At 33.5% G+C, this 25,730-nt stretch overlaps 1 protein-coding gene across 1 annotated transcript in view; it reads right to left on the bottom strand.

Moving 5' to 3' along the window:
- LOC143222081 (SLIT-ROBO Rho GTPase-activating protein 1-like) overlaps positions 1–25,187 on the bottom strand; it is a 42,645-nt gene extending 17,458 nt beyond the window's left edge. Inside the window, exons 1-10 of the mRNA XM_076447976.1 lie at positions 24,866–25,187; positions 16,768–16,951; positions 10,186–10,351; positions 8,107–8,169; positions 7,464–7,622; positions 6,382–6,510; positions 5,480–5,701; positions 3,968–4,069; positions 3,240–3,419; positions 851–1,087 (exon numbers count right to left, since the gene is read on the bottom strand). Of these exons, the coding sequence (XP_076304091.1) occupies positions 851–1,087; positions 3,240–3,419; positions 3,968–4,069; positions 5,480–5,701; positions 6,382–6,510; positions 7,464–7,622; positions 8,107–8,169; positions 10,186–10,351; positions 16,768–16,951; positions 24,866–24,944 (1,521 nt within the window). The 5' untranslated portion in view covers positions 24,945–25,187. The remainder of the gene's footprint in view (positions 1–850; positions 1,088–3,239; positions 3,420–3,967; positions 4,070–5,479; positions 5,702–6,381; positions 6,511–7,463; positions 7,623–8,106; positions 8,170–10,185; positions 10,352–16,767; positions 16,952–24,865) is intronic.
- Between the last annotated feature and the right edge of the window lie 543 nt (positions 25,188–25,730).

Here is a 25,730-nt window from a genome sequence, read left to right as displayed (position 1 = left end):
TTTCGCAGCAACGGGGTGCATCTTCAATTTTTCGGTCAAAATCTCGTAACAAGATCCAACTGATATCCCACACTCTTCAGCAAGCTCCCTGACAGTCAGACGTCGATTTGCCCGCACCAGGGTGTTGTTTTGTCGACGTGTGGGTCGTCAGTTGACGTGGAAAGACATCCAGGACGCTCATCATCTTCAATGGACTGTCGACCATCCTTAAAACGTTCATGCCACTTGAAACATGCCGTACGCTTCATAGCAACATCACCGTAAGCCCGTGTTAAGCATAGCAAAAGTTTCAGTCGCAGATTTTCCACGTTTAACACAAAATTTCACAGCAAGTCGTTGCTCCTTCAGGTCATTCATTCTGAAATCCGCCAAACGAAAAAATCGCACTTCACTTAAAACCGCGTAGCTAATACACAAATGAAGATATCTGCAATCGGGAAATGGCGTCGTAATCAGCTGATCTGTGCGAACCTAGCGACACCAAGCGGATTCCCCTGGAACCAACTGGAGCCTCGCAATTCAAGCAGTCCGCGTATTTTTTGAACAGACCTCGTATTTAGGCTAATTTCATAGTGTTCACATTTTTCCTATTAAATGCTAAAAAGATTTTTATTTTTATTTTCTCTTTTCTTATTTACATCTTTCGAAGCTCTACTCAAATAAGTGGTTGAGTCTAACAATGCAAAATGCATATTTTTTTCTTTATGTTCATTGGCCTTAAGATTTTGGCCAGTAGTGTATATATAACAAAAAAAAATACAATGTATATATAAGATTTAACATGATTGAAATAAAACCACATCTACATTAGCTAAACACATTTTTACACATTAAAAAAGTTTCCACTAACATCAAGGTACTCTTCTAAACTTCCTCCAAAGAGCTTAGGCTGACCAACAAGTGGTGTTTGACCAATCCTCTTCTTCCTTGCTCTATGAGGAAGTGTATGCGGTCTTTGAATTGTTTGAGGGGATGAACTTTCAGAAGTAATAATCTCTTGGCTAGAAATCAAAGCACATCTCACCAACTCTGCCTTTGATTGAAGCCTTGCTATCAGGTTGTTTACAAATGTGTATTCTCTAAATTTCTGTAAGCGATTAAAATAAATAGCTTTTTCAATTAAAATAATTCACCTTATAAACACTGTAAAAAGTAAAGGTTACAGCTTTTTTAAAGGACATGATATGTATTACATTTTCACTTTTAACCTAATTTTCATTTAAATAAAAATGTGGTAAACATCAAAATTTAAATGCACTATTTTTGTTTTTCAGCTATGTGTTATTTAGCATTTGGATATTTCACATCATTCCAGTAACTTATCTACATTTTTTTATAGATAAGGTCTTTATAAAATGGTGTTTGTACTCAGTATAATAGAGATTTCAGCTAATTAAATGAGAAAATGCATTTCATCTTAATGTAATATAAAATATAAGCATCAAATATTTAAAAACATTATTGTCCCAAAATTATATATTATTCCTTTTAACACTTTTCACTATATAGTCTTTTACAAGACTCTTTACAATTAAGTGCTAAAAACATTGTTAATTACATTTAATAATAATTTAAATAATTTAGAACTAACATGATTAGTACATATGTTTATTGCTGCAATGCTTACCGGATAATATTACCTACTTAGGAGAAAATACAAATATTTTACAACTGGATAAAACTAGGTTAATTATTCCATACAATATTTCATCTTTAGAAAATTAATGTGATTTTCTTTATCCATGTTTGCATTTCCAATGCTTTTAAAGTAGAAACCATGCAAACAGTGGACAGCAGAAACGTTTATTTATTAAGCAATATGTTACTTATCTCTTTAACAAAACAGTGGCACAATTTAATATGCATGAAAAAAAACGAAAAAAAAGAGCTAACCTCAAACAAAATTTACTCTTACCATTACTTTTACTGATTATCTTAGGAGAACTTTCACAACCATGAATAATTTTTGAAAATAATTTACTGACAATAAAATAAATTTAGTTAATTAAAAATTAACTTCCACTAAGAAAAAATAATCCTTAAAATAAATTTACTAACTAATTATGAAACACGTTTGATTATATCAAGATAGTTTTCACTAAGAGTAAGTAAGTGTTAAATAAACTGTACTAGACAATTATAAAATAAAAGGGTTGATTACTTTATATTAAAATGATTTTACATATGCAAATCAGAAAGTAATGTAACAATCACAGCCATTTTCAAGTCCTGGTGAAATAAAATGTATCATAACTATATTAAGACATTGTTTAATGTTTAATAAGTAGTGTAATACCCAAATATTGATTACTTTTTGTAAGAGCATGTAATTATCCTTTCCAATGCACAATATTCATGGACTTAATTATGGTAAAAACCATCCACAAGTATAAGACAACTGTATGCAAAATAATATTGAAGATCTCCAGCTAGAATAGTGACACATATTATATGTACACAAGTTACTTCTTACACATATCTGTTCAAATATCTCATATTTCAAACAGCTGCAGGACAATTTTGGATTCATGCTACTGAACTATTGAAATGGGAAAAAGGGGTGGGCTCACTGTCCTTATTCATTTGGTGTATCATAGAAGACATGAAAGAAGGAGTGATGTGCTTTGGAGATGAAAATTTAACAAAAGAGCTTTTTTGTAATAAAATATTATGTTGTAGGGCTACTGTCAAGATGTAATCATCAGATAGTATATTACTGAGCATGTTAACATACACTGCAATGATGTTCTTAGAGTTGAAAATTGTTTCAATATGTAACACCTTAACCTCTGTAAACTTTATTATATAAAGAGATATTCTACTAAGAGTTTAATATCAAAATTCAATAGGTACTTGATTGTTGTTTTTTTTAATTTCGCACAAAACTACTCGAGGGATATCTGTGCTAGCTGTCCCTAATTTAGTAGTGTAAGACTAGAGGGAAGGCAGCTAGTCATCACCACCTACCACCAACTCTTGGGCTACTCCTTTACCAACGAATAGTGGGATTGACAGTCACATTATAACGCCCCCATGGCTGAAAGGGCGAGCATGTTTGGCGTGACGGGGATGCAAACCCACGACCCTCAGATTATGAGTCACACGCCTTAACACACTTGGCCATGCTGGGCCCCAATAAGTACTTGAAAGAATGAAAGTATGAAGAGCAGGTAATATTCTCCTGTTGATAATTTTTAATTACTTAGTTCTTATTTTCAGCAAGTCATTGTTAGACTTACATATAGGTAAAAGTCTTCGGTTTCCTGCCGATCAGCTCTAAGCTTCAAAGCAAGAGTTTCTGGCTGTTTCAGACCATTTTTGTTACTATCTTCTTCTTTAAAGAATGATGAACAATCATAGTCTTTAGCTGTTATCATTTCAAGAAGTGACTGCTCAGCTGTCTCCATAGTTTTCCAAATCTAAAAGATATTTCATCTCTTAATAATTTATATGTGGCATTGCATCATATACTTCACAACATAAACTTGATTTTATCAGCACAAAAAATGGTACTGAACAAACTGATTAGTAATATAAAATAGCTGACATTACTAAACTTGAACAATTAAATAAATATAATAGACACACTTCAAAGATAATCCAAGTTAGCTGTCACTGCCTGACATGGTATCAGAATCAACCTTTTCAAAGTAAAAAAACAATTATGAACTAAATCTAAATTAGGGTCATTTAAACTTATGGAAATAGCCTTGGGTTTTAAATGCCAAAATGGACTGTATGAAGTTCATACTACTATTTTAGTATAGCAATAGCACTTAAGCACTAGATGCTTTAACTTAGAAATTCACAAACACTGTCATTGCAAAATACCTTTTAATTGAAATTGACAGTTTTATAAACACTAAGTATTCTTCTAAACAAGTGTAACTGAAGTGGAATACACATATCAGTAAGTTATATGTTTATATCATAAATTCATAACTCAAACAACAATTATTGCATTTACTTCTTCACTTTCTGTTTTTAGAGAGGTGAGTCTGTTAATCAGCTGTTTATGCCTAACATCGAGGTCTTCTTGAATGGCTTTATCTATCTGTACATGATTGACCTATACCAAGATAAAATTTTTTATCATTCAAATAGCATAACAACTTCATCAATATATTGTTAAGTTTAATTAAAATAATTAAGCTAGGATAAAATAAAAAACAAATACAATTTAAACTAAATTTTGGTGTTAACAGGATATGACAAAATACAAAAATACTCTTGTTAGATAAATGATTATCAACTAGAGAAAAGCAAAATGAAAGATAAATACAGTAATGAAACTTTTTTTCAGATATATCAAGCCTATGTTATCCTAATTGTGTATACGATTTTCTCCAATGCTTATCATACCACTGTTGACATAGTACTGTTAACACTAAAGTGTGAAATGAACAAATAAATAATGATTCTATGTGAATTTTTTAGTTTGTTTTATAAATGTCTTTACTTTAGGTGTTTTAATGGATTTATTTGCAAAAACATTGTTTACTGATAAGATGTGTGACTAGAGCTTATCAGTTGCTAATTAGGTTAACTGTGTAAAACCTTTGTTTAAACAATTACATTTATAATTTTAACTTATGTCAGGCATTTAAACAATATAAAAGGAATAAACAGTGTAAGATGTGCATTATTCAAACATTTACAGAATACATGAATTTTAGCTCACAATTAAAGTATAATAATTTAGTAAAACAGTTAAAATTAACCCCCAAATTACCACTTTTGTTTCATATCATTCACTACAGGTGAGGTTCCCCTACTGCATCATAATGAATAATTTTATGTTTATGCCTGTTACAACATTCAGTGTAAAGAAGTAACCAAAAACAAGTGAATGATATCACTATTTTTTTAATGTAAGTATGTAAGAACTGTCAATAATAATTAAAGGGGTTAATTACAATACTGATAATATTTTGTGGTAAGTTTATAACTTGCATGTTATTAAAATCTCCATGAATTAACAAAATCATGATCCACAAGCAGTTTCAAGCATCAAAACTTTAGAAAAATGTGTTTAAAAATATAACTGAGTCCATATGAACTCAAACTGTAATTCTAGGACTAAGATAATTAATTAAACAGAAAGAACAGTTTGTTACAGTGTTGTAAAAAATATACCCTTTGATTGTAGAAAAAGAGGAAATGCTAAAGTCTCTAAAACCATTACTGCTATGTACAGCTGTATCTTTTGTCATACTTTATGGAACTTAAATATGAAAAAAAGATTCTGAATAGTAAGGTCAAGTAAAACATAATATTTCAAAATTTGGTGCAATGCCTGGAGGGGTCAGTTTTTTGTAACCAGAGGGTCTTAAATAAGATTAACTTTTTGTTACATATTCCAGACTATAAATCAGTAACAGAATTAAGTATTATTTGCTAGATACAACTACAAATAATGAAAAATTTTTGTAACAGATACAATTTACAAAACCACTTATTTATCATTAGTTAGACAAACCTCATCTCCTTTGTGTGGTTGGAATTCAAATTTCTTGGGAATCATAAAAGCAGAATTGTTGTATTCAAAGTATTTTTGTTTATCCATACGAGAATCTAGACTGTTTAAACACCTGTGCATTTTGTCAATACTGTTCTGTTTTGCTTTCTTAAGGCATTCCTCAGAACTAACATACATCAATAATGTACGTGCAAGACATGTATGAAACCCAAAGTCCATGCACTGAAAAAAAAAAATCATTGACAGTAACACAAGATAAAAATATGAACAGAATAATATAAAGCATTTGCTAACATGTTCCTAAACTCTCTGTCTAGAAATATATTTATTTAACCCTTGGTAAACTTTCCTTTTGTGTACATCAACTGAAATTATAAACCTCACTTCTCTAACTACCTAATTAGTCCCCTCAAGTAGAGGTTAAACAGGATGAAAGAATCAGTAAATTAGGACCAACCACACTGTGATCCACATTTCTAATACAAAGTGGATTACAAAATATAATTCCATCTCCTTTAAAATTCTCATTTAACCAATGTCTTTAAGTTCCTTACTTACTATAACTCACACCATCACTGATTGTAACAGCAATTAATGATGGTCAAGCAGGAAATCAAAATAATATAGAAGTAATTCACCTAAACTGTGCATTAGGAAGTTTTACTTCCAGTACTTGTCATCTATCCTGGCTGTTGTATATATTTTAATAGCAATTAAAATAGTGAAACTCAAAGTAAAATTTATAATGAAATCAAATATTCTTCAAATAACTGACAGTCTTGTTTTTATTTACATTAATGATTTTTACAGTAGCAATCCTATTTTATTAAAACTTTAAAAGTTTCAAATATATACAAGAACAATATATAAGTCAAAGAAAGAATTTATAAAGGTATACTTACATCTACCAAATCGGATATATCATCAACAAAATACTTCTGAACAGCTGCATTGGCTGCATCCAAACACAAAACATAATCATTTCGAGCTTTAAGTGATTTGAGCCTGGCATCATTGTATTTTGACTGTCGCTGAAAATTTCGAAAAAAAATGATATTTAAACCCACAATAACCTTTCTACATGTTGAAAACTAAAAAACAAATAAATCCTAAAAGTGAGGTAAATCCTTAATGAAAAACTGTCATTATATTATCCATTCACTTTAGTGTCATAATGCATTAATATAAAATACTTTGCAGCATATGATACAGCTAAATAAAGAACTTTGTATATGTTGTAAAGTTCAGCTTTTCCAAACTTTTGGCATCTACATTCCCCTTTAATAAATATTGTTTATTGCATGCCCCCACATCTTTTTTTTTTCCCTTTCATCAAGGCTTAGCCCTATTAAGATATTAACAGTTAGAAACATATAATCTTTTATTTTAATTTGGTTAACTATACATTTTTACTAACACAATACTGGAAATTATTAAAAACTGAATGAAAATTATCATATAGAATTATTATTGAATTATATAACAAAGGAATTTATTTGTATTTCCTTGAAGTTGAACGTATTTTTCAACCAAACATTACAGCTTTACAATGAAAGAATTATCCATAAATTTTACTAAAAATAGTAGCATATACTAAATAGAAAAATTCGCAAACTTATGAATTACATTCAAACTAAACAAATTTAATGGTCATCAAATACACACACACACAATACAGTAATAACGATTTTTTAACAAACCAGAAATTACATTAGTTGATTATTTTCTACCCTCCCATCATTTGCTTTTAAATAATACTAGTAACGCGATATTCTAATACTACAAAAATTCCAGTGTAAACATTACCAGTTATAAATGAGGTCAGATAACGTTACAAAATTTGTAGAACATTGCTTTAATAAAGTTTGAAACTATTAGTTGCATTATGATAATGGGCAAAACCATGAGAAAACTAAAAACAAAATATGATTTGCTTCAATAATATTTGGTAAGTTGAATATCTGTGAAATTAATATAGTTTTACCTTTTGAATCTCTTTCACTATTAATCTGTATTTCTTTAACCGTTGTAGTTTTTCCTGGGGTATTGATTGTGCTAATTTTGTTCGCTGAGCTTCAACTATCCTTAGTTTACTATCAGCTTGTCGTTCTTCACCATGATAAACCTGATAAGTCTTCATACTCTGGAATATTAAATGTTTAAACACCAGTGGCATATCAGAATCTAACACTTTGTCTTCTTTACTAGGAGGAAACTGATATGTCTTTAAAATTATAATTAACGAGTTTCAAGTTATAATAGGACATTTTGATGAAAAGTCTAATAAAAACAAACGGTTTACTTAAAGTAAATAACAAAAAGCATTACAGAATCTGGTTCTGAGAAAATGTACATACTACAAGCGAAACACAATTCAAAATACTTTTAATAAATATAAATTAATTTGTAAATGCAATTTAGATACATTAATTTATTAGATTTAAAAGTATACTTTACATAGATAAATATAATCTAATATAGTAAAAAATCTCCATAATTACCAAATTTTTGTTTTAATGTTTCTTAATAACACATTAAAAACAGCTTACAAGCTTTTTAAAGCCTGTTTTTTCTATTGGTCTTAATTCTTTGGAGTTAAAGAGTTTATATACTTAAATAAAACTTACAGTGTGCAATTCATGTAATACTTTGAGCAGTTCGTCGTGAATTTCACATCCAATCTCTCTACACTAAAGTTACAAAAACATGACTATTAATATCAACAAACACCAGGAAATAATAACGTGCACATCTGTATCACGCTGAGTCAAAACAAATAACACTTTTGAAACTAAAGAAAAAAAAACATGCTAAAGAATCTGTAACTGAATGCATATTTGTCTAATCTTACAGGGCAAGTTTTTACTAATTGACGGGCACATTTTTCATACTCTGTTTCTCAATATATGTATATATAGAGTGGACTGTTAAGACTCTTCAGGGGTCATAAGTGACTTTTAATCAATTAATTAGTCTCAGAGTACATAATTCTTTTTGGTTACGTCGGTTACTTCATCAGAACTACAAAGAATCTAGGCCAACCCTACAAAATCACTCTTCAACTCTCGTTCTCTCTGAAACACACTTAAAATAATTAATATACTACATGTATCAGAAAGGCTAATTAATGCAACATACAAATACATCACTTCTAAGTCTCTTCTTACACAGAAACAAAAATAATTACGCTAGTAATAAACGTAAGCTAGTTATATGCTGACCAACTTTCACATTGAATGGCCTACATGCACAAGCTTAACAAATTTTGTCGGTAACGTGATCATTTGTAAACATTGCCCTTTCCACGTCTGAGTTTTAAGAAAAATGTTTAACCTCAATGATTTGTGCATTGCATTACTGTTATGAATTTTATACGTTTACGTACAGCTGTATCAACCTGATTCCCATCATCTTGTTTCGTATTTCACAGAAGAGTTGTCCTGGTTACGTCTAAACGTTTAAATATTTATGATAAACATGGTACTGGAACGAACGAAAAACTACTATGGGAAGGACTCGCTACTAGCATGATACACAGAAAAAGGAAAGCTAAGCACAAGAAAAAACAATTCATTTATCGAAAAAAAATGTTTTTGGAGGGTAAAAAATGTAACTATTTTACTGTGGGCTAAGCACAAGAAGAAACTCATTTCTTGAGAAACTTTTCCAAGGCTGGGCAAACATATACAACTGTACAAATAAACCAAGCAGTTAGAATATATATATTTCAGCGGTAAGACTGTAGTCTTAAGACGCTAAAGTGTCGGACTTCGATACCCGTGATTGGGAGAGCACAAAAGAGCCCATTGTGCAGCTTTGAGCTTAACAATAACAAATCAAAATTTATATATCCCAACGCGTCGTTGTGGCGAGTACACTTTCCATTATATCATATAAGCAACGAAAAACAGATTATATATTTTACGTGGATACCGACAATATATATATACAAACACACATACAGAAAATTTGACTTATCGAAAGTGTTTCTATGCGCGATAACAGAACTGATCAATTCATAAAGAAATATTTTAGAATTAGATAGCAATAACAAATGGGAGTGTTTGTATGTTTCGGATGTAGTCTTCGAGCTATGCTAGAGCTATATGCATTAGCCATTCCTAATTCTAAATTCATAGACAATAATATTTGTTTATTTTAGAGCAAAGCCACATTAGGCTATCTGCTTGATCCACCACAGGTAACTGAGCCCCAGAATTTACCTTTAGAATTCGATGAGAAAGAAAGCAACTAGGTAATTCGATTATGGATTTGACAGTAACTTTTATTATGCACATGTGATCCCAAAATGCAAACCGTAAAGTTTTATTTGTATGTTCAGTAACGGAACAATACAAGCCAAGACCTGCGGAGCCACAGGCTAGTTCGCTAACGTCTGGGCACCAAAAGGAAAAACTTATTTATGTATGTACTAAAGAAGTATAAAACTTATTTAACTCACATTAGATTAATTCCATTTCTAACTATACCTCCCCCCCCCACAAAACCACCACCACGACTTGCTCATAAAAAATATAAACAACGTAACAAAAACAGACACGAAAATCAAATACACTTCCACAAGGTAAGTTAGCTCTACTTATGTAAAAATGCATCTATGGTGTGTAAAATACAAAACATGTTAAAACTGCACAAACAGGATCTTTGTGCACTGTCTAAAACATTAAAAGCAATACATTTCTTACCCGTCTGTACATTCTTTGCACATCTTCAACGATCTGTGTACAACGGCTGGTAATATTAGTTGTAAGAAGTTCACTAAGTATAGCATGGTCCCGACTTTGTTGTCTCGTACTTGCTACCAACTGCTCCCAACATCCGTTGGAAGAAAACAAGTGCCATTGTTCTCGTCTGTAAAGTCGATTAACCAAGAAGTTTACCTCTCTCGTTTTAATCAGAACTATCACAAATAATTGTATCTTTTGAATACCTAGAATTAAATCAAAAGATTTTTTGCATAAAAATGTTAATTTTCCGACAAAATCTTATGTTCAAACTTGAATTTCTATTTAATATTGAAAACTTCAACACTTAGCGATAAATAGTGATAATGTTATACAAACAGTTAGCACTGGTAATTTTTTTAGTGGGAAACTTTGTTTTGTATGAAACCACAATACATAGGCCTAATTATAATAGCAGTGAATACTCTTATTCTACTTGTGGTGACTTTGGTGTTCATTGTATATTTTCATATTTCTGAAAAGTTGTAAGAAAAATAAATGATTTTGGCCACTAATAATTATGATGTACAAGTCATCGAATCACTAATATATATATATAGTACCATTTTGAATCACAACTTTCATTGACTTCATTCTCATTTCGTTACTCGTCTCAATTGCTTTTCTCCCTTACTTCCTTTGGGTTCAGTTCGGTGTTTTTATATGTTTTAGCGCAAAGCTACACAACAGGATATCTGCGGGATCACCGCGAGGAATCACACACCCCAGGATTTTAATTATCGCTGGTCCATTTGCAAGCAGCTGCAATAGGTGTAAAGCTGACCACTCCGTTAGCAGCTTTAGACAGCTGTTGAACTCTATAAAGTGTATACACAGTACTGACTCATCCTATTTCAGATGAGTACAACTCCATGCTCTATTGGATTGTTACCTCCAAGCTTTGTGGTAGTTATGTAAAACTGGCTGCATAAAACTTCATCACTCAGCATGTTGTGTGGATTTTATGTGGGTTAAAAACACTAATCAAAGGGTCTTTAAAGTCGTTGGCCACAAATAATTCTTGATTTCAACTGCATTTATCAAGCAATTTGTAACTGAACATTTCTTGGTCCCACATTGTCTTAAGCACTGTTGAAAAACTTACGACAAGATTCTTTTTATTATTATTATTCAACAACCCTAAAAAGAACTATCTTAAAAGACGCGAACAACAAATCAATTGAAAAAATACCTATTTGGAATCAATGCCAATTAATACGTTTTCGTTATATTCTCCTCAACAAGACATTGCATCAATTTTTATTTTTTATCCAATTAGTACAAAAAGCAGGTCTTACTTTAATAAATAAAAAGCTTTCTTTCAAAATGTATCTGAATTTCTGAGTTCGACTGAATTGTAGAAAGAAAAATTAAAGCAGTGTAGAAACAAAATGAAAACTAATATTTACCTAAGAACAACACATATTGAATGACGAGTGTGGTCAAATAACAGATGTTACTCTCAATATCACATTGAAAACTGAAGTGAAGCGAGAGTACAGTGTGAAAGAAACAGAGAATTGAAATATATATTTAAAACAAACAATGTTTTTCAAGAATACATAGTACACTACCCACGATGCCTACGGTCAATCCATAAGTAAAAATAGAGAACACACTTTTCCAATATTGCTCAATCTTTACGCTAGAGAAACTTTGTGCAGGGGCGGCGATTTCGTGGAGGAAATGAAAAATTTAAGAAAAATATTGCATGGCATCATTAATTATATAGAAACAAACATTCACAGTGAGCAGCAAGGACAGCATATCTTTAAGTGTTATGATTATCTTCATCGTTATTGTTACATTTATATTGCTATTTAAAAATAAATAAAGGTTACTCACTTCAAAAATTTCCATAGAAGTTGCCCTTAATTTATGGTCTGAAAAATAACGTTTTTTCCCAATGCATAAACATAAAATAGTAACAATTAGTTTAACAAAAAAAGTTCCCTTGCATCTAATCCATTCCAAATATCTGGGATGCACTTAATCTCTTAATATATTTTTAAACAAGCATGTTTTCATCTCTTTTCAGATTGGTATTTAAGTGAATAAGAAAAAGTGATGTTTCAGTAGTTTTTAAGTCGTGACTTTTAACTGTTTTTGTTTAAAAGCAAATTCGTACACATACTAGAGTTGATTCTGTCGTTTATATTTAATAATTGTTAATATAAGGCGACTTATAAGTTTCAAATAATGAAATATCTTCCAGAAATTGTACCTAGCTTGCACATTTTGTTAGAAGGTACATTTAGTTTGCGTATAAAGCATCTGAACACTCTAAAAAATAGCCATCAATCAAATAAATGCAGTAGAATTCGTGATTTGGAAAACAGCTTTAGAAACTGTCACTATTAATTAGTACTATGAAAGTACAGAAGACCTGCCTCCCCACCCCCAAAGATCGGTGTGTGCGTGCGTGTTTTCTCATAGCAAAGCTACATCGGGCTATCAGTTGAGTTCACCGAGGGGAATCGAACCCCTGATTTTAGCGTTGTAAATCCGTAGACCTATCGTTGTACCAGCAGGAGACCCAAAGATCGGTGTCTATGATCACATGATACTAAACCACATAGTAATTGCATGGGATAATTAAATGGCGCTAACGAGGAGTGACATATGACAATTTATAAATTTGATGCTAGCAAATTAGCTAAATCACAGACCTAGTCTTTCCATGTATTAAAGGAACACACATGTCTGGATACAAAATGTTCATCTACCTAAACTAGTAAGAAGAATAAACACCTACAATATTTTACACACCACATTTTACCTACTCTTTACTTTTAAACTGTTCTCAAGCTGGATTCACTTTTAACATTAAAACTAAATCCTACATACAGGAACAAAAACCATGCTAAATGTAAGTTTTCTTGTCTCTTTGAAACACCTACTTAACCTGACATGTATAAAATATAGACAAGCATGATCACTCAACATAACACATATTTAACATTACAAGATAAATTGTAAAAATGTGTTTTTGATACAGACCAGTATGCATGACAGATATGCATAATAAAACCCTCCATCAAAAGTCAATTATAAGAGCAATGTAGTACAAAGTTACATAGCACGGCCCTATGACATAGATAATAACTATTAAATACAATTCAAAGATAAACGCCCTTCAACATAAATCCATATTAATATAAAATTTACAATATACAAGATTAAACTATTCAAAATAAGAAACATCCATAACTAATCAAAGTAACATACATCAATAAACACTCAGTGATGTAATAAACTTAAAATAATACAAATACATTATTTTATAACCATATTACAAGTGAAAAAATGTAACGTTCACTCGTCTTTTATCGCACATCAAACTTTCTTGCACCGAAATGTAATGATGAGTAAACCGCATATTTTAAATTTAATCTAGTAGTATAATATGTAATAACAGTTTTATTTAATTGAGCTTACAAAATAACCCAGGGTTCTGTTCACTTAGCTACCTGGGCCTGAGTAAGGTGTAATTTACTGAGACCAATGTTGGTACTGTTGTCAGAAACACCACGATGGAGAGCTGCTGTATTGGCTTCATTAGAGGTGCGGGTGTGGCCAAAGATGTGACAAACCACACTATGGTAGTAAAATCAGCAAACAGCCGTTGATCATAAATGATTTAAGAAAAAGGAACACCTTCCTGGCATGTTTTCATTGCTTTCCTATATGTTCACTTTGGGAGTATTATCTTTCATAAAGATCCCATAATAGTTGTTTCCACCTGTGATTTTGTTACTTGCAAGTCACCTCACAAACTCCAATAAGATACCCAGATTCCAGTGCCCAATTTCCTCCTTAATAATTGGTGGAGTCTCCCTTGTTAGAGTGGATTATACTACAGGTAGGCTCAGTTGCCAAGATAGTCAGTCGGTTTTATTATTTGACCTTATATGAAAAAGGTTGAGACTGGATAGCCAATTTGGCCTCAAATTGGTCAGAAGACTAGCTACATGCGTGGGTATGAAAGATATTATACACCCGTTACGAATATAACATGCTCTAAAAGTAGAATTTAGACAAGAAATATTAAAGCTATAGTTCTGGTCAAGCACTGTTACTATAGGAATATATGTGCTTATATTTATATTGTCTCTTAGGCATCTGTGAACATATCAGTCTGGTAGGCTTCGTACAAGACCTATCCTTTACCAGCATACAGTTATGGTCTCCAAAAATTATCATAGTTAATACAGCTCTCAATCACAAACTCGTGAACTTTCCACCAAATGTCAGGTTGTTATGGTAACAGATGTTGGCTTTAATAAGGCAGGATGGGTTTAACACTGGCCAATGCACAATTATTTACAACGAGAATCTATAACCAAAACATCTGATACAAGCATAATGTTTCTTTAAATATCTAAAGCAATGCTACCCAAGCACTAATTCCTGCCTCCAGTCCCACAGTTGCAGTTCATACTAGCATGAGTTCTACTTGGAACAAGTACCAAAAATATGTATAGAAATTTTTTTTAAAAAGTGTATGCTTATGTTTGTTTTCGAATTTCATGATTGTTTACTGGATTTCACGCAAATGTACATAACTGCTATTTGTGCTAACCGTCCCTAATTTTGAACTGATAAACTGGAGAGAAGGCAGCTAATCAATATCAATAACTCCGAGGGTTTATATCACTTAAGTTCCTGATTTCGATACACGTCGTGGTCACATCAACGATAGTTCATTGTATGACGTTTCCTTAACAACAAAACAAATATATAGATCTTTAAGTGTTTTTTTCTACTGTTTCCAAACAACAACAAATAACAAAAAATTAAATATAAAAACATATTTTTAAACGGTTAAATTAATCTTCAATAGGTTATTGCAGTTCAAACTACTGATATATATATTTTAAATAATATATTCTGTAACCTATACTTCTGTACTCGACACCCGAAAGGTGTTCTGCGGCCCTGACAGGTTAGATTATAAAATGTTTTGTCCTTAAACGGCGACACTAAACACAGTATTTTGCTTCAACCACACAACAGAATTTCTCCTATAGCTCATTGTAATAAACGTTATATGAATAAAAAGAAACTAACTAAATACTCATCTATATGGCACAAGTTGAAAGAGGATATCTTCAGTTTCATCCACCTTTTGAACTCAAATATTTCTTTTAAAGCATTGTTTGTTTTTCAAATATACTCAGTGAAATACAATAATGTTTTGTTTTGTTTTTTAATTTCGCGCAAACCTACTCGAGGGTTATCTGTGCTAGCCGTCCCTAATTTAGCAGTGTAAGACTAGAGGAAAGGCAGCTAGTCATCACCACTCACCGCCAACTCTTGGGCTACTCTTTTACCAACGATTAGGGTGATAGGGCGAGCATCTTTGGTGTCACGGGGATTCGAACCCACGACCCTCAGATTACGAGTCGAGCGTCTGGTGTGTCACAACCGGATCTTATTCTATATTTACCTTCCAGTCTTATGATTATAAAAACAAACAGAGCTTTGAGGGAACTCTGAAGAGGATATAAACAAGGTGGAAAGTTTCTTTGGAAAACCCTAGAAAATAATCTATATAAATACAGTGCAAAGTCTCTTACTACAAGATAAATAAATTCTAAAAAACCCAATTATTCAATAATTTATTATTGTACAAGGATATCCTGTAAATTTTCCATTTGTAAACAAAACAAACTATCAAATTCGAAACTCGTTACCATGTTTTTCATCTTAATACTAAACATTCTACACCTGCGTCAAAATTATAAGTGGATTTTCCACACATCTTCAAGTTCAGTCAATAGGACATACAACAGCTGTTGCGGTACGTCTTGTTGATATGCTTGTCTAATGTTTGACCTTGATACATATATCATATTATAACATAAAGAAAGCTTTTATTTCATGAGAAACAGTCCACTGAACATTTTCTCAGACTTTCAATAAAGACACTACTTTATATTTCTCGGCAATCGATGGTCAAAATAGTACAGTACTAATGTTCATTTGAAACACGAAACTTAATTTAAAGTGTGTGCATAATAAAATGCTAAAAAATCAATATAAAAAGTCATAACTCTTTGAAAAGAAAAGTTGGAAAGATAATTCCTTGAAAGTTGATATCAGATATACTGTCCAGAAGTTCTTTTTTTTTTTTTTTAAGGATGACTGTTCTCAAATAATCTGGGATAGATATAATGAAACACTATACGATACTAGAAACACTAAATGGTCCTAATAGTCAATAAAAGGATAAACTGAAACGTATACAAACGCTTACGTGGGACGTTACGCTGGATAAGTAAACACGCACACTACACGCTTTTACACCCAGTTAACGCTAGAAACCTCTGCTAAATCATGATATTACTTCAATGCTGCTTACTAATTTTATAATTGAAAAATTGTGTTCAAATCAAATATTAACGAAAAGAAAACTTGTTCATTACGATGTTTAAACAAAGCAGTTGCTTTCAAAATGGTACAGCCATTTGTAAAATACAAGTATATGATTAAAAGAACTTTTCAAATATAAACACTTTATTTGTAAAACAACCGACTAACTTTTGTTTCTCTGCTTTGTGTCGTAGCATCAGACTCTTGGACAGTTTCTCTAGTGAACGAGAATATTCCATTTCTACTTCCGCTCTTCGTCTGAAGAAGTCCTGGATCTCTGTCACGATAGCAATTTGATTTTCCATTCGCACATCGAGACATTTCAGCTGTTCGTTTAACTGCTGTCGAATATCTATAATGAAAAAAATAAGGGAAAAACAATAACAATGGGTGTAGTGTAGTAGAACGATTACTAAATTAAACGGTTCGGTTCCCGTTGGTGGACTCAGCAGATAACCTGGTGTAGCTTTGTTATAAGAAAACACAGACACACATATGTACATATATTAAACTAAACAGTTTCTACACTTACAAACGATTTTAATGAGAATTTTGACAAACGAAAAGTGTTGGAAAATACAATGAAAAACGTTGATAAACTGTCGTATAAACAACTAAAGTGTAAACTCTGGAATAAATGTTTCAGTAAAAGTCACGTATATCTAGAAGACTAAAAGAATGGTTATCGTAAAAAAAATAACCACTTCAAAGTGAAAAGTAGAACTATGTTTATTTTTCATGAACTCTGGTACCATAGTATCTAGCTTGGCAAAGAACTTGGGCATTAGAATACATACTAAAGATATTCTTAAAATGTATTTTATCGAAGTAACTCGCTATGGCCCTTATATATCATATATATATATATAAAGATATATGCAAAATCACTTGAGCGAAAAATAAAATCAGAATTATGCTTCACTTCAAAAATTAGGCGATATTTCGAAAACATGACAATACAAAACAGCTTAAAATCATTTTATTCATGTATTGTTAAACTGAATTTTGACTTTTTTTCAATCACGAATTTCTCGATGGATTTCGCGTATTTTTATATGTAACATCAATTCAAAGTGACCTGACATATGACGCTCTCGTTCTGAGACGAGCTGTGAAAAATTAACTTTAAAAACAGGAGCGACTTTATGAAAGGGTGGTGGATATTTTTTTATTAATCCATGTTTTTTTCTCATTTTCCGCTGACGTGACATTCTTTCAAAAAAAGAAGTGGGAAATTGCCTCGGATAAATAGACGAAAATTAAAGTCATTACTTTAATTTGATAGCACTACAATGAATATATATGTTAAAATATGCGAAAAATAACGTGAAGGGCAGTTGACTGTAATCGAAGGCTGTTCACGTTGTAAACGCTAATTATACATGATACACATACTATCTGGAATTGCGTACTTTAGCAGTGAATAATGGACAAATAGGGATTATTTTAGAAATAATTTAAAGCAGGCTTTCCATTTTTGACAAACCATGTTTTCCAAACATATGCAAACTAATTTTTTTCAATTACAGTCATATCACTAATAAAAGGAGTATGTGCAATCTCTTTACTTTTTACCACTAGCACAGTGGTATGTCTGCGGACTTATACTGCTAGAAATCGGATTTCGATACCAGTGGTGGGCAGAGCACAGATAGCCCTTTGTATAGTTTTCAGATGATGTCGAGAAAACCAACTTGTAGAGAAAATATTAATAAAATGAATTCAAGATAATCAGTATCGTTTTAAGGGGAAGCAACTCGAAAGCAAGGGGAAGCAAGGTCGAAACGTTGTTCGCTCTTCTATGTAAACGGCCTGGCATGGCCTAGCGCGTTAAGGCGTGTGCTTCGTAATCTGAGGGTCGCGGGTTCGCGCCCGAGTCGCGCCAAAACATGCTCGCCCTCCCAGCCGTGGGGGCGTTATAATGTGACGGTCAATCCCACTATTCGTTGGTAAAAGAGTAGCCCAAGAGTTGGCGGTGGGTGGTGATGACTAGCTGCCTTCCCTCTCGTCGTACACTTCTAAATTAGGGACGGCTAGCACAGATAGCCCTCGAGTAGCTTTGTGCGAAATTCAAAAACAAAAACAAACAAATCTTCTATGTAAAATATTTTCTCAACCCAAACGAGCCGTTTTTGCGTATATATTTGTATAGTTTTGTGCATAACAAAACAAACACTTCTTTTTTAATTGCTGGAGAAAGATTGTAGAAGTAAATTTTTTGAAAATTTTTAGTTGGCTCCAGGATCAAAAATAGACAAAAGCGGTGAATGAAATCTCAAAGGTATGATTTGGAGATACACAGAATAGAAGAAGAAAACTGACACTTTTAATTCATGCATAATGAACAAACTATGTATTCAGAAAAACAAAACAAAACAATACTTCTGCTGATTCTTTTCCTTTTTTTTTTTACTTTGGTCATAAGACTACTGTTTTGTCTAATAAAGTATAAGGGTAGTTGACTAAAGTTACTTAGCTGTGACCACGACTGTTTACAATCGTAGTTTATCTAGTTACGTACAGCTGTGAAAAAGCATTATGACAAAGTCAACAATTAGATTTCAGGCTACTTTCAAAGAACAATGGAAGGTAAAACACAGGAGAAATATCAAAAGTTTATTTATCTTCACATTTAGTACAACAGAAACTCAGTGGAAGTGTTTGAGTTCAACAAACAGTTAATATTTTGTGTGACTTTCTTTTGTTTTAATAACTTCAAACAGTCTTTTAGGCATTGTTGCAACATATTTAATCAAAGTGTCTTTTGGAAATTTATTCCAAATGTCTCCAAAACACTCCTATAAAGTTTATTTGGAAGCAACATAAGATTTGCCAAGTTTTTGATCTGTCAAATCCCAGATCTGCTCAATTGGGTTGAGATCGGGGTTCTGTGGGAACCATTGCATTATTATAATGATTCCAGCAGCTTTTTTCTTAGCTGAGTAATTTTTGCATAGGTTGAATGAGTAAGAGAATCCTTTACCAATAATACACAAACGACTAGATATACCATGATGGACCAATATCTGATGATACTCGCGGTGGTCAATTATTCCATCTATTTGGCAAATATCCCTTATCGTCTCAGTAAAAAACACACCAAAACCGTTACACTATCTCCTCATGCTTCATGGTAGGTGCTATGCACTGAGGGTAAGCATCATTCACTTTTCTTCCGCCGGACGTACAACCTATGTTTGAACCAAATATTACAAACCTGAACTCATCTGTCTATAAACCCTTTTCCAATTATCAGCAAATTTCAATCTCTTGACAATACTTGGAGATCCAAATAAAGGATTTTAACTGGTAAACAATCAAATATTCCATTCTTGTTGTGTCTTCTTGATGCTGTAGATCTGGACACTTTTCTGTCATTTGGTACATGGTCCTTTATCTCATACTTGAGATCAGTGACAGTCTTCCTTCTGCCCCAAAGGCTACATAAACGAAGATATTTAACATAAGTATCATTGAATTTAGGTGCTCTGCCTCTTCCTTTCCGATTTTGAAATTCACCTGTCTCAGTCTCACGATCTAGAATGTACTTGACTGTGTTTGGGGAGTATTTCATGTCTGCAGAAATATATCGGGGAGTCCATCCAGCCTTACGTAAGTTTTTTATGCAAACTCCCTGCTCTACTGACAATTTTCTAGGATTTTTGAGCCATGGTATGATAACAAAACTTAATAGTGTTAATCACTGTTTTATCAAGTTTTATTTACGGAGTAGTAGTAAATATACTTCTTTTAGTACATACCAGTACCATATACTAGTTCCTTGCTAGTTCTTTCTATATAGTCAAGACACTGCATGGAATAGTTAGTTAGTTTAGTTATCACCATGAGATTCCATCAAGGAACATAAGGCCGCGATCGCTTGCGGATTCTTCAACAGGTATTTAAGTGAGTAGGTTGTTAGCCTACTGCACCGAGCCGTCCCTAATTTAGTAGTGTAAGACTAGAGGGAAGGCAGCTAGTCATCACCACCAACCGCCAACTCTTGAGCTACTCTTTTACCAACGAATAGTGGGATTGACCGTCACATTATAACGCCCCCACGGCTGGGAGGGCGAACATGTATGGCGCGACGCGGGCGCGAACCCGTGACCTTCGGATTACGAGTCGCACGCCTTACGCGCTTGGCCATGCCAGGCCCCTGCATGGAATACCATGACCAAAATTTGATCAGTATGTTCATTTAAACAGAACCTTTACGAAGTGACCTTGGTACAAGTATATGGGAATTCTAAAGAATGATAAGTATTCTCACCCTGGCTCATTCAACTGTCAATAGTGATCAATGGAGCATTACCAAAGTATTGAAATTTACATCCTGTAATGGCATGGAATAATTAGCTCCATAAAATGAAAAGAATGACAAAATGTTATCTTGTCCCAATACTTTTCCACAGTACTGTATGGGTGAGTTACAACTGTTTACTAGCGTAATTTGACTTAAGTTACACAAGTGTGACTACATTTGTTTACCACCGTAATATGATTAATTACACAAGTGTGACTACAGTTGTTTACCACCATATTTGATTGAAGTTACATAAGTGTGACTACAATTTTTTACGTTTGCAAATTAATGTGAAAACTTGTAAGACAAATTTCTAGTTATTAGAAAATTGTTTTTTTATTTCTCAGAACATTTATTTTATACCACTCTAAGAGAGGAAGACGTGTGGTTCAGAACATTGACGTCATATCACACTAAGGGAGGGAGACGGGTGTGGTTCAGAACATTTACTTAATGCCACAATGTGTAGCCCACCACGGGTATCGAAATCAGGTTTTTAGTGTTGTAAGCCTACAGACATACCGCTGTACCACTAGGAGTGTGTGAAAGAGTCAAGACTGTCACGGAGTGCTTCTTTTCCTTTACATGGACATAACGTAAAACAGGGATAATTCTTCTGGGGACAAAAACATTTGGTTACGTCTATAATATCCATGACTACAAGGGGAAATCGGGTATTTTAAAGATATCACTGGAATCAAAATACCATTTTCAAGTTTCTGACCTGGCCTGGTGGTTAGGATACTTCAGTTGCGATCTACGGGTCGAGAGTTCGAATCCCCATCACCGAACATACCCGTAATTTCAGCAATGGTAACGTCATAAAGTTACGGTCAATCCTACTATTCATTGGTGAAAGAGCATCCGAAGAATTGGCGGTTGGCGGTGTTGACTAGTTGCCTTTCCTCTAGTCTATTACTCCCAAATTAGGAGACGGCTAGCGCAGACAGCCCTCGTGTAGCATTGCGCGAAATTCGAAATAAACTAAGTGTCAAGCCAAATATGTTTTTGCGAACATCCTTCAGGCATACGCCAAAATCTTTACCTCACAAGGCGACATTCTTATTAAGGTCAACATCCTTCTTCATGGGTATTTTTACTTTGAGTTAAATATTGCTTCCCTCTTCCCTGGTATCATAAAGCTGTCAGATGCACAGATATACTTCCACGTTATAGATACCTTAGCACTTCCTTATGCAACATCGCTACTACACAGGTGTAAAACAAGTTGGACCCCACTGGAAGCTATAGTCTTTGTATCCTTGGGCTTTACAAAATAAAAATAAAACGCAAGAAACAGTGCCCTCTGTGAACTGTCTTACATAGTAGACAAGAACTGAATATAAAATGTTGATTCGCAGTAGCTTTGTGAGGTTGTTCTACTATGGAATTATACAGTCATCTATTGCTTTGTCTAGTTTTAGAGATTTAACGATCTCAATCTCATATCCACCAAAACTTTAACCACAATGTCAGTTTTATGAATTCTGTGATAAACTGAATTCTTTAATGCGGTCAAACTTTTAAATCAGCAACGTTTACTCGCACTATCTTCAAGACAGCCACAGAATCCCTGACGTATAGAAAAACTGTTCCTTTTTTCGTGTTTCTTTTCCACTATGACGTGGTTGTGAACCTTTAACTTTAATGGTATTTGAAAAAATGCAACGCCCTTTGCCTCTTTCAGTATAAAAAGGTGAACATTGAAATATACTAACGTTATCGTTTAAGCTACTTACACAGTGCCCATATAACTTTAGTATTTCTGAAACCTTTCTTAGAAGGTGTCGTAACTGTACGGATTGGTGCGCAAATTGTGAGGTGCAAAGAGTCAGTGGAAAGGGGTGAAAGTGTGACTCTGTATAGAAACACATAAATTACGTCTGAAAGTGCATTTAAAAACGAAGACATTTTCAAAATTATCATACAAATATACTGACAACAATAAACATGGAAAAACTGCACATACAGAAAACAAACAAGTAGATTACAGAGAAGTGAGGGGGCGTGACAAATTGCATGTTTAGAAAAGGGGCGTTATAAAAACGCTTGCGCACAACTGATATAAAGATGTGTGATATTGAAAGCACCTAGAGGATATAACTCTTCTAGTTTTTACTTGAATGTAACTAAAGTACCACATATACTAGTGTAGACATGACTATTGTAACACCTATATAATGGCCAGTTCTCTCAGTCCACTGGTCAACTTCCTTCAATTTTCTGGTAAGCTACGTCACTCAACAGTTCTATAGAATAGTGCTGTGTCCACTTTTTTATGCATTGTCATGTCTGTAAGTGACAGGCAAATAAAGATTATTGTTCACGTGTTGTGTCGCGTTGTCTCCTTTCTATCAACTCTGTTAGAAATTCAGGTTAACTCTACAATACATTTTTCTGCAGTATCTTTTGTTACAGTGCTGCTCTTACCTTTAAATAGTTAGTGTACTTGAGAACAATACACTTCTCCTTCAAGCACTTGTACTAAATTAGTGAGCTGCGTAGAAGAAAAGAAACATTTCAAGAAGTTTTCAGTTTTTAATTTACATATTAAATCACTACGTGCAATTTTTTTCTAATTTTAAATATTCTCTACTGTAAATTCAAAGTCCCTGCTTTTACAGCTGAAAGTTTTTTCCCAAAGGGGGGATCAAAAGCCATATAGAAGGGTCACTTGACTTAACCACTCGCACCATTATACAGCAGTGTGTTGTCTGTGTGTCAGTCAGTCAGTAGACACTAAAATAACGTTACACAAGGGACACTTAACGTTGTAATTTGTACTGTCGTAACGTCAGTAAAACATGCGTGCGCATGAATCACGAGAATAACTACGCATTCTGTAGACTGTAACACAGTATAACACGTGAAGGGTCGCGGGTTCGAATTCCCGTTACACCAAACATGCTCGCCCTTTCAGCCGTGGGGCGTTATAATGTGACGGTCAGTCCCACTATTCGTTGGTAAAAGAGTAGCCCAAGAGTTGGCAGTGGGTGGTGATGACTAGCTGCCTTCCCTCTAGTCTTACACTGCTAAATTAGAGACAACTAGCACAGATAGCTCTCGCGTAGCTTTGCACAAAATTCAAAACAAACTAACCAATCAAACTGTTTAGAATCTCTAGATTTTGTCCTTCTGTAACTGGAAAAGAATATTAATTTCGTAAGTAAGACGTTACTTTTTTTTTTCAGGCGCTTGCAGTTAATTTACATCCTTGTGCTTAACTGCAAATAAACAAACTTATGAAGAGGATTAATGTGGTTATAGTCTTACATTAATCCTTGCCTTGGGCTAAAGTTTCCCTTAGAACAGTATTCATTCTCTAGAGCTTATACTCGCATAGTTAACATACCCTCAAACACACGAAATTATAATTATGATTGGCATACATAAACTATAACTTTGAGATGTTTAATTTTGTGTAACAGACACGGTTTCTATCGGTGCAAGTTCGAAAACATACCGCTGTGCCACTTGGTGGGGGAACTAGTTAGTTCTAGTACTTTTCTCTTGACTTCGCTTTGAGTAACTTTTTTCCACTTGCAAATAAATCTTTTGACCCCCCTCTAGTTTCTAGTTATTACGATGAATGTTAACTTTTTTATATCTCAGAACGGCTGGTATGGGTATTAACACTTTTACTGATAAGGAGAGAACAACGTTCCGACCTTCCTAGGTCATCTTCAGGTTAACCCATACCTGCCGTTCTGAGATACATTTTCATTTCAAGTGGGTTTCTTGTGATCAAGAATGTTAATTTTTGGTTCCAGTTTTACCTGAGAACTGTTTCCTTTAAAATTAAGCGCAAAGCTACACAATGGGCTCGTTGTGATTTGCCCACAACGGGTATCGAATCACGGTATTCTAGCGGTGTAAGTCCGCAGACATGCTGCTGTGTTACTGGGGAGGGGAAGAAAGTTTCACATGAGAATAGCACATGCAGTAACCAAAAATACGCACCATACAAATACAGAACTAGTACGGACGTTGAGTAATCAACAATACACATTCCTTCCAGCCAGTTTTTAAACAGACACATTGTTAAAAAAATCGACGTTCAGTACGTGCTTCCTAAATGTCGAAGTTGCTTGTTCAATATTTGTTTGTTCACCTGAAGGACACCCTCTGTTCACAGGCCAGAGATTCTTCCGGTTCAGCTATAGCTGTCTCTAATGTGGGCTGGAATCAGAAGAAGGCAACCAATTGGCAGCGACTACTCTTAACATGCAAAACCTGTTTGGTAGCACCACGTGTCGAACCCGAGATCCTCGGATCATCAGTAATACTCTAAGAAAATAGGCCACACCCGGGCCTCTGTTAAAAACGAACAACCCAAATAAAAAAAATCTTCAGTGAAATAACAAAGTTCATTAGTGCTAAGCACCCCTAAAACTATGAGCGATATGGAACTTGTTTTGGTACTTATATTTAACATTTTCCCGTTGTAACAAGTGCTGGTTTAAACACGGAATTATATTATTATAAACTATCACGTTAATTTGTTTTGATTTTACAGAGTGTACTGCTGGAATAAAAAAAAAAAAGACAAAAACAAAATCAGTGTAAGAGAAAAGGGTATTATCTAAATGTGTTTGTTCCAGATAACAGAAAAAGTAAAATTATAAAACCCGAAACAGCACTTCATATCCACAAACTCTTCACCTAAGTTTTTAAATTTTATATAATACTTACAGTATTGACATCAACAGGTTCTTAACTAACAAGTACACTAACTGCAGCTTACGAGGTACAACTCTGCTGTTACTATAACTTAGCTTTGTCATGTGAAAAAAAAAAGGATTCGTCACTGAACAAAGTTGAGTGT

This window comes from Tachypleus tridentatus, chromosome 8, assembly GCF_004210375.1.
Source record: "Tachypleus tridentatus isolate NWPU-2018 chromosome 8, ASM421037v1, whole genome shotgun sequence".
Classification (NCBI taxonomy): Eukaryota; Metazoa; Arthropoda; class Merostomata; order Xiphosura; family Limulidae; genus Tachypleus; species Tachypleus tridentatus.
This window is presented reverse-complemented; position numbering and strand designations above follow the sequence as displayed.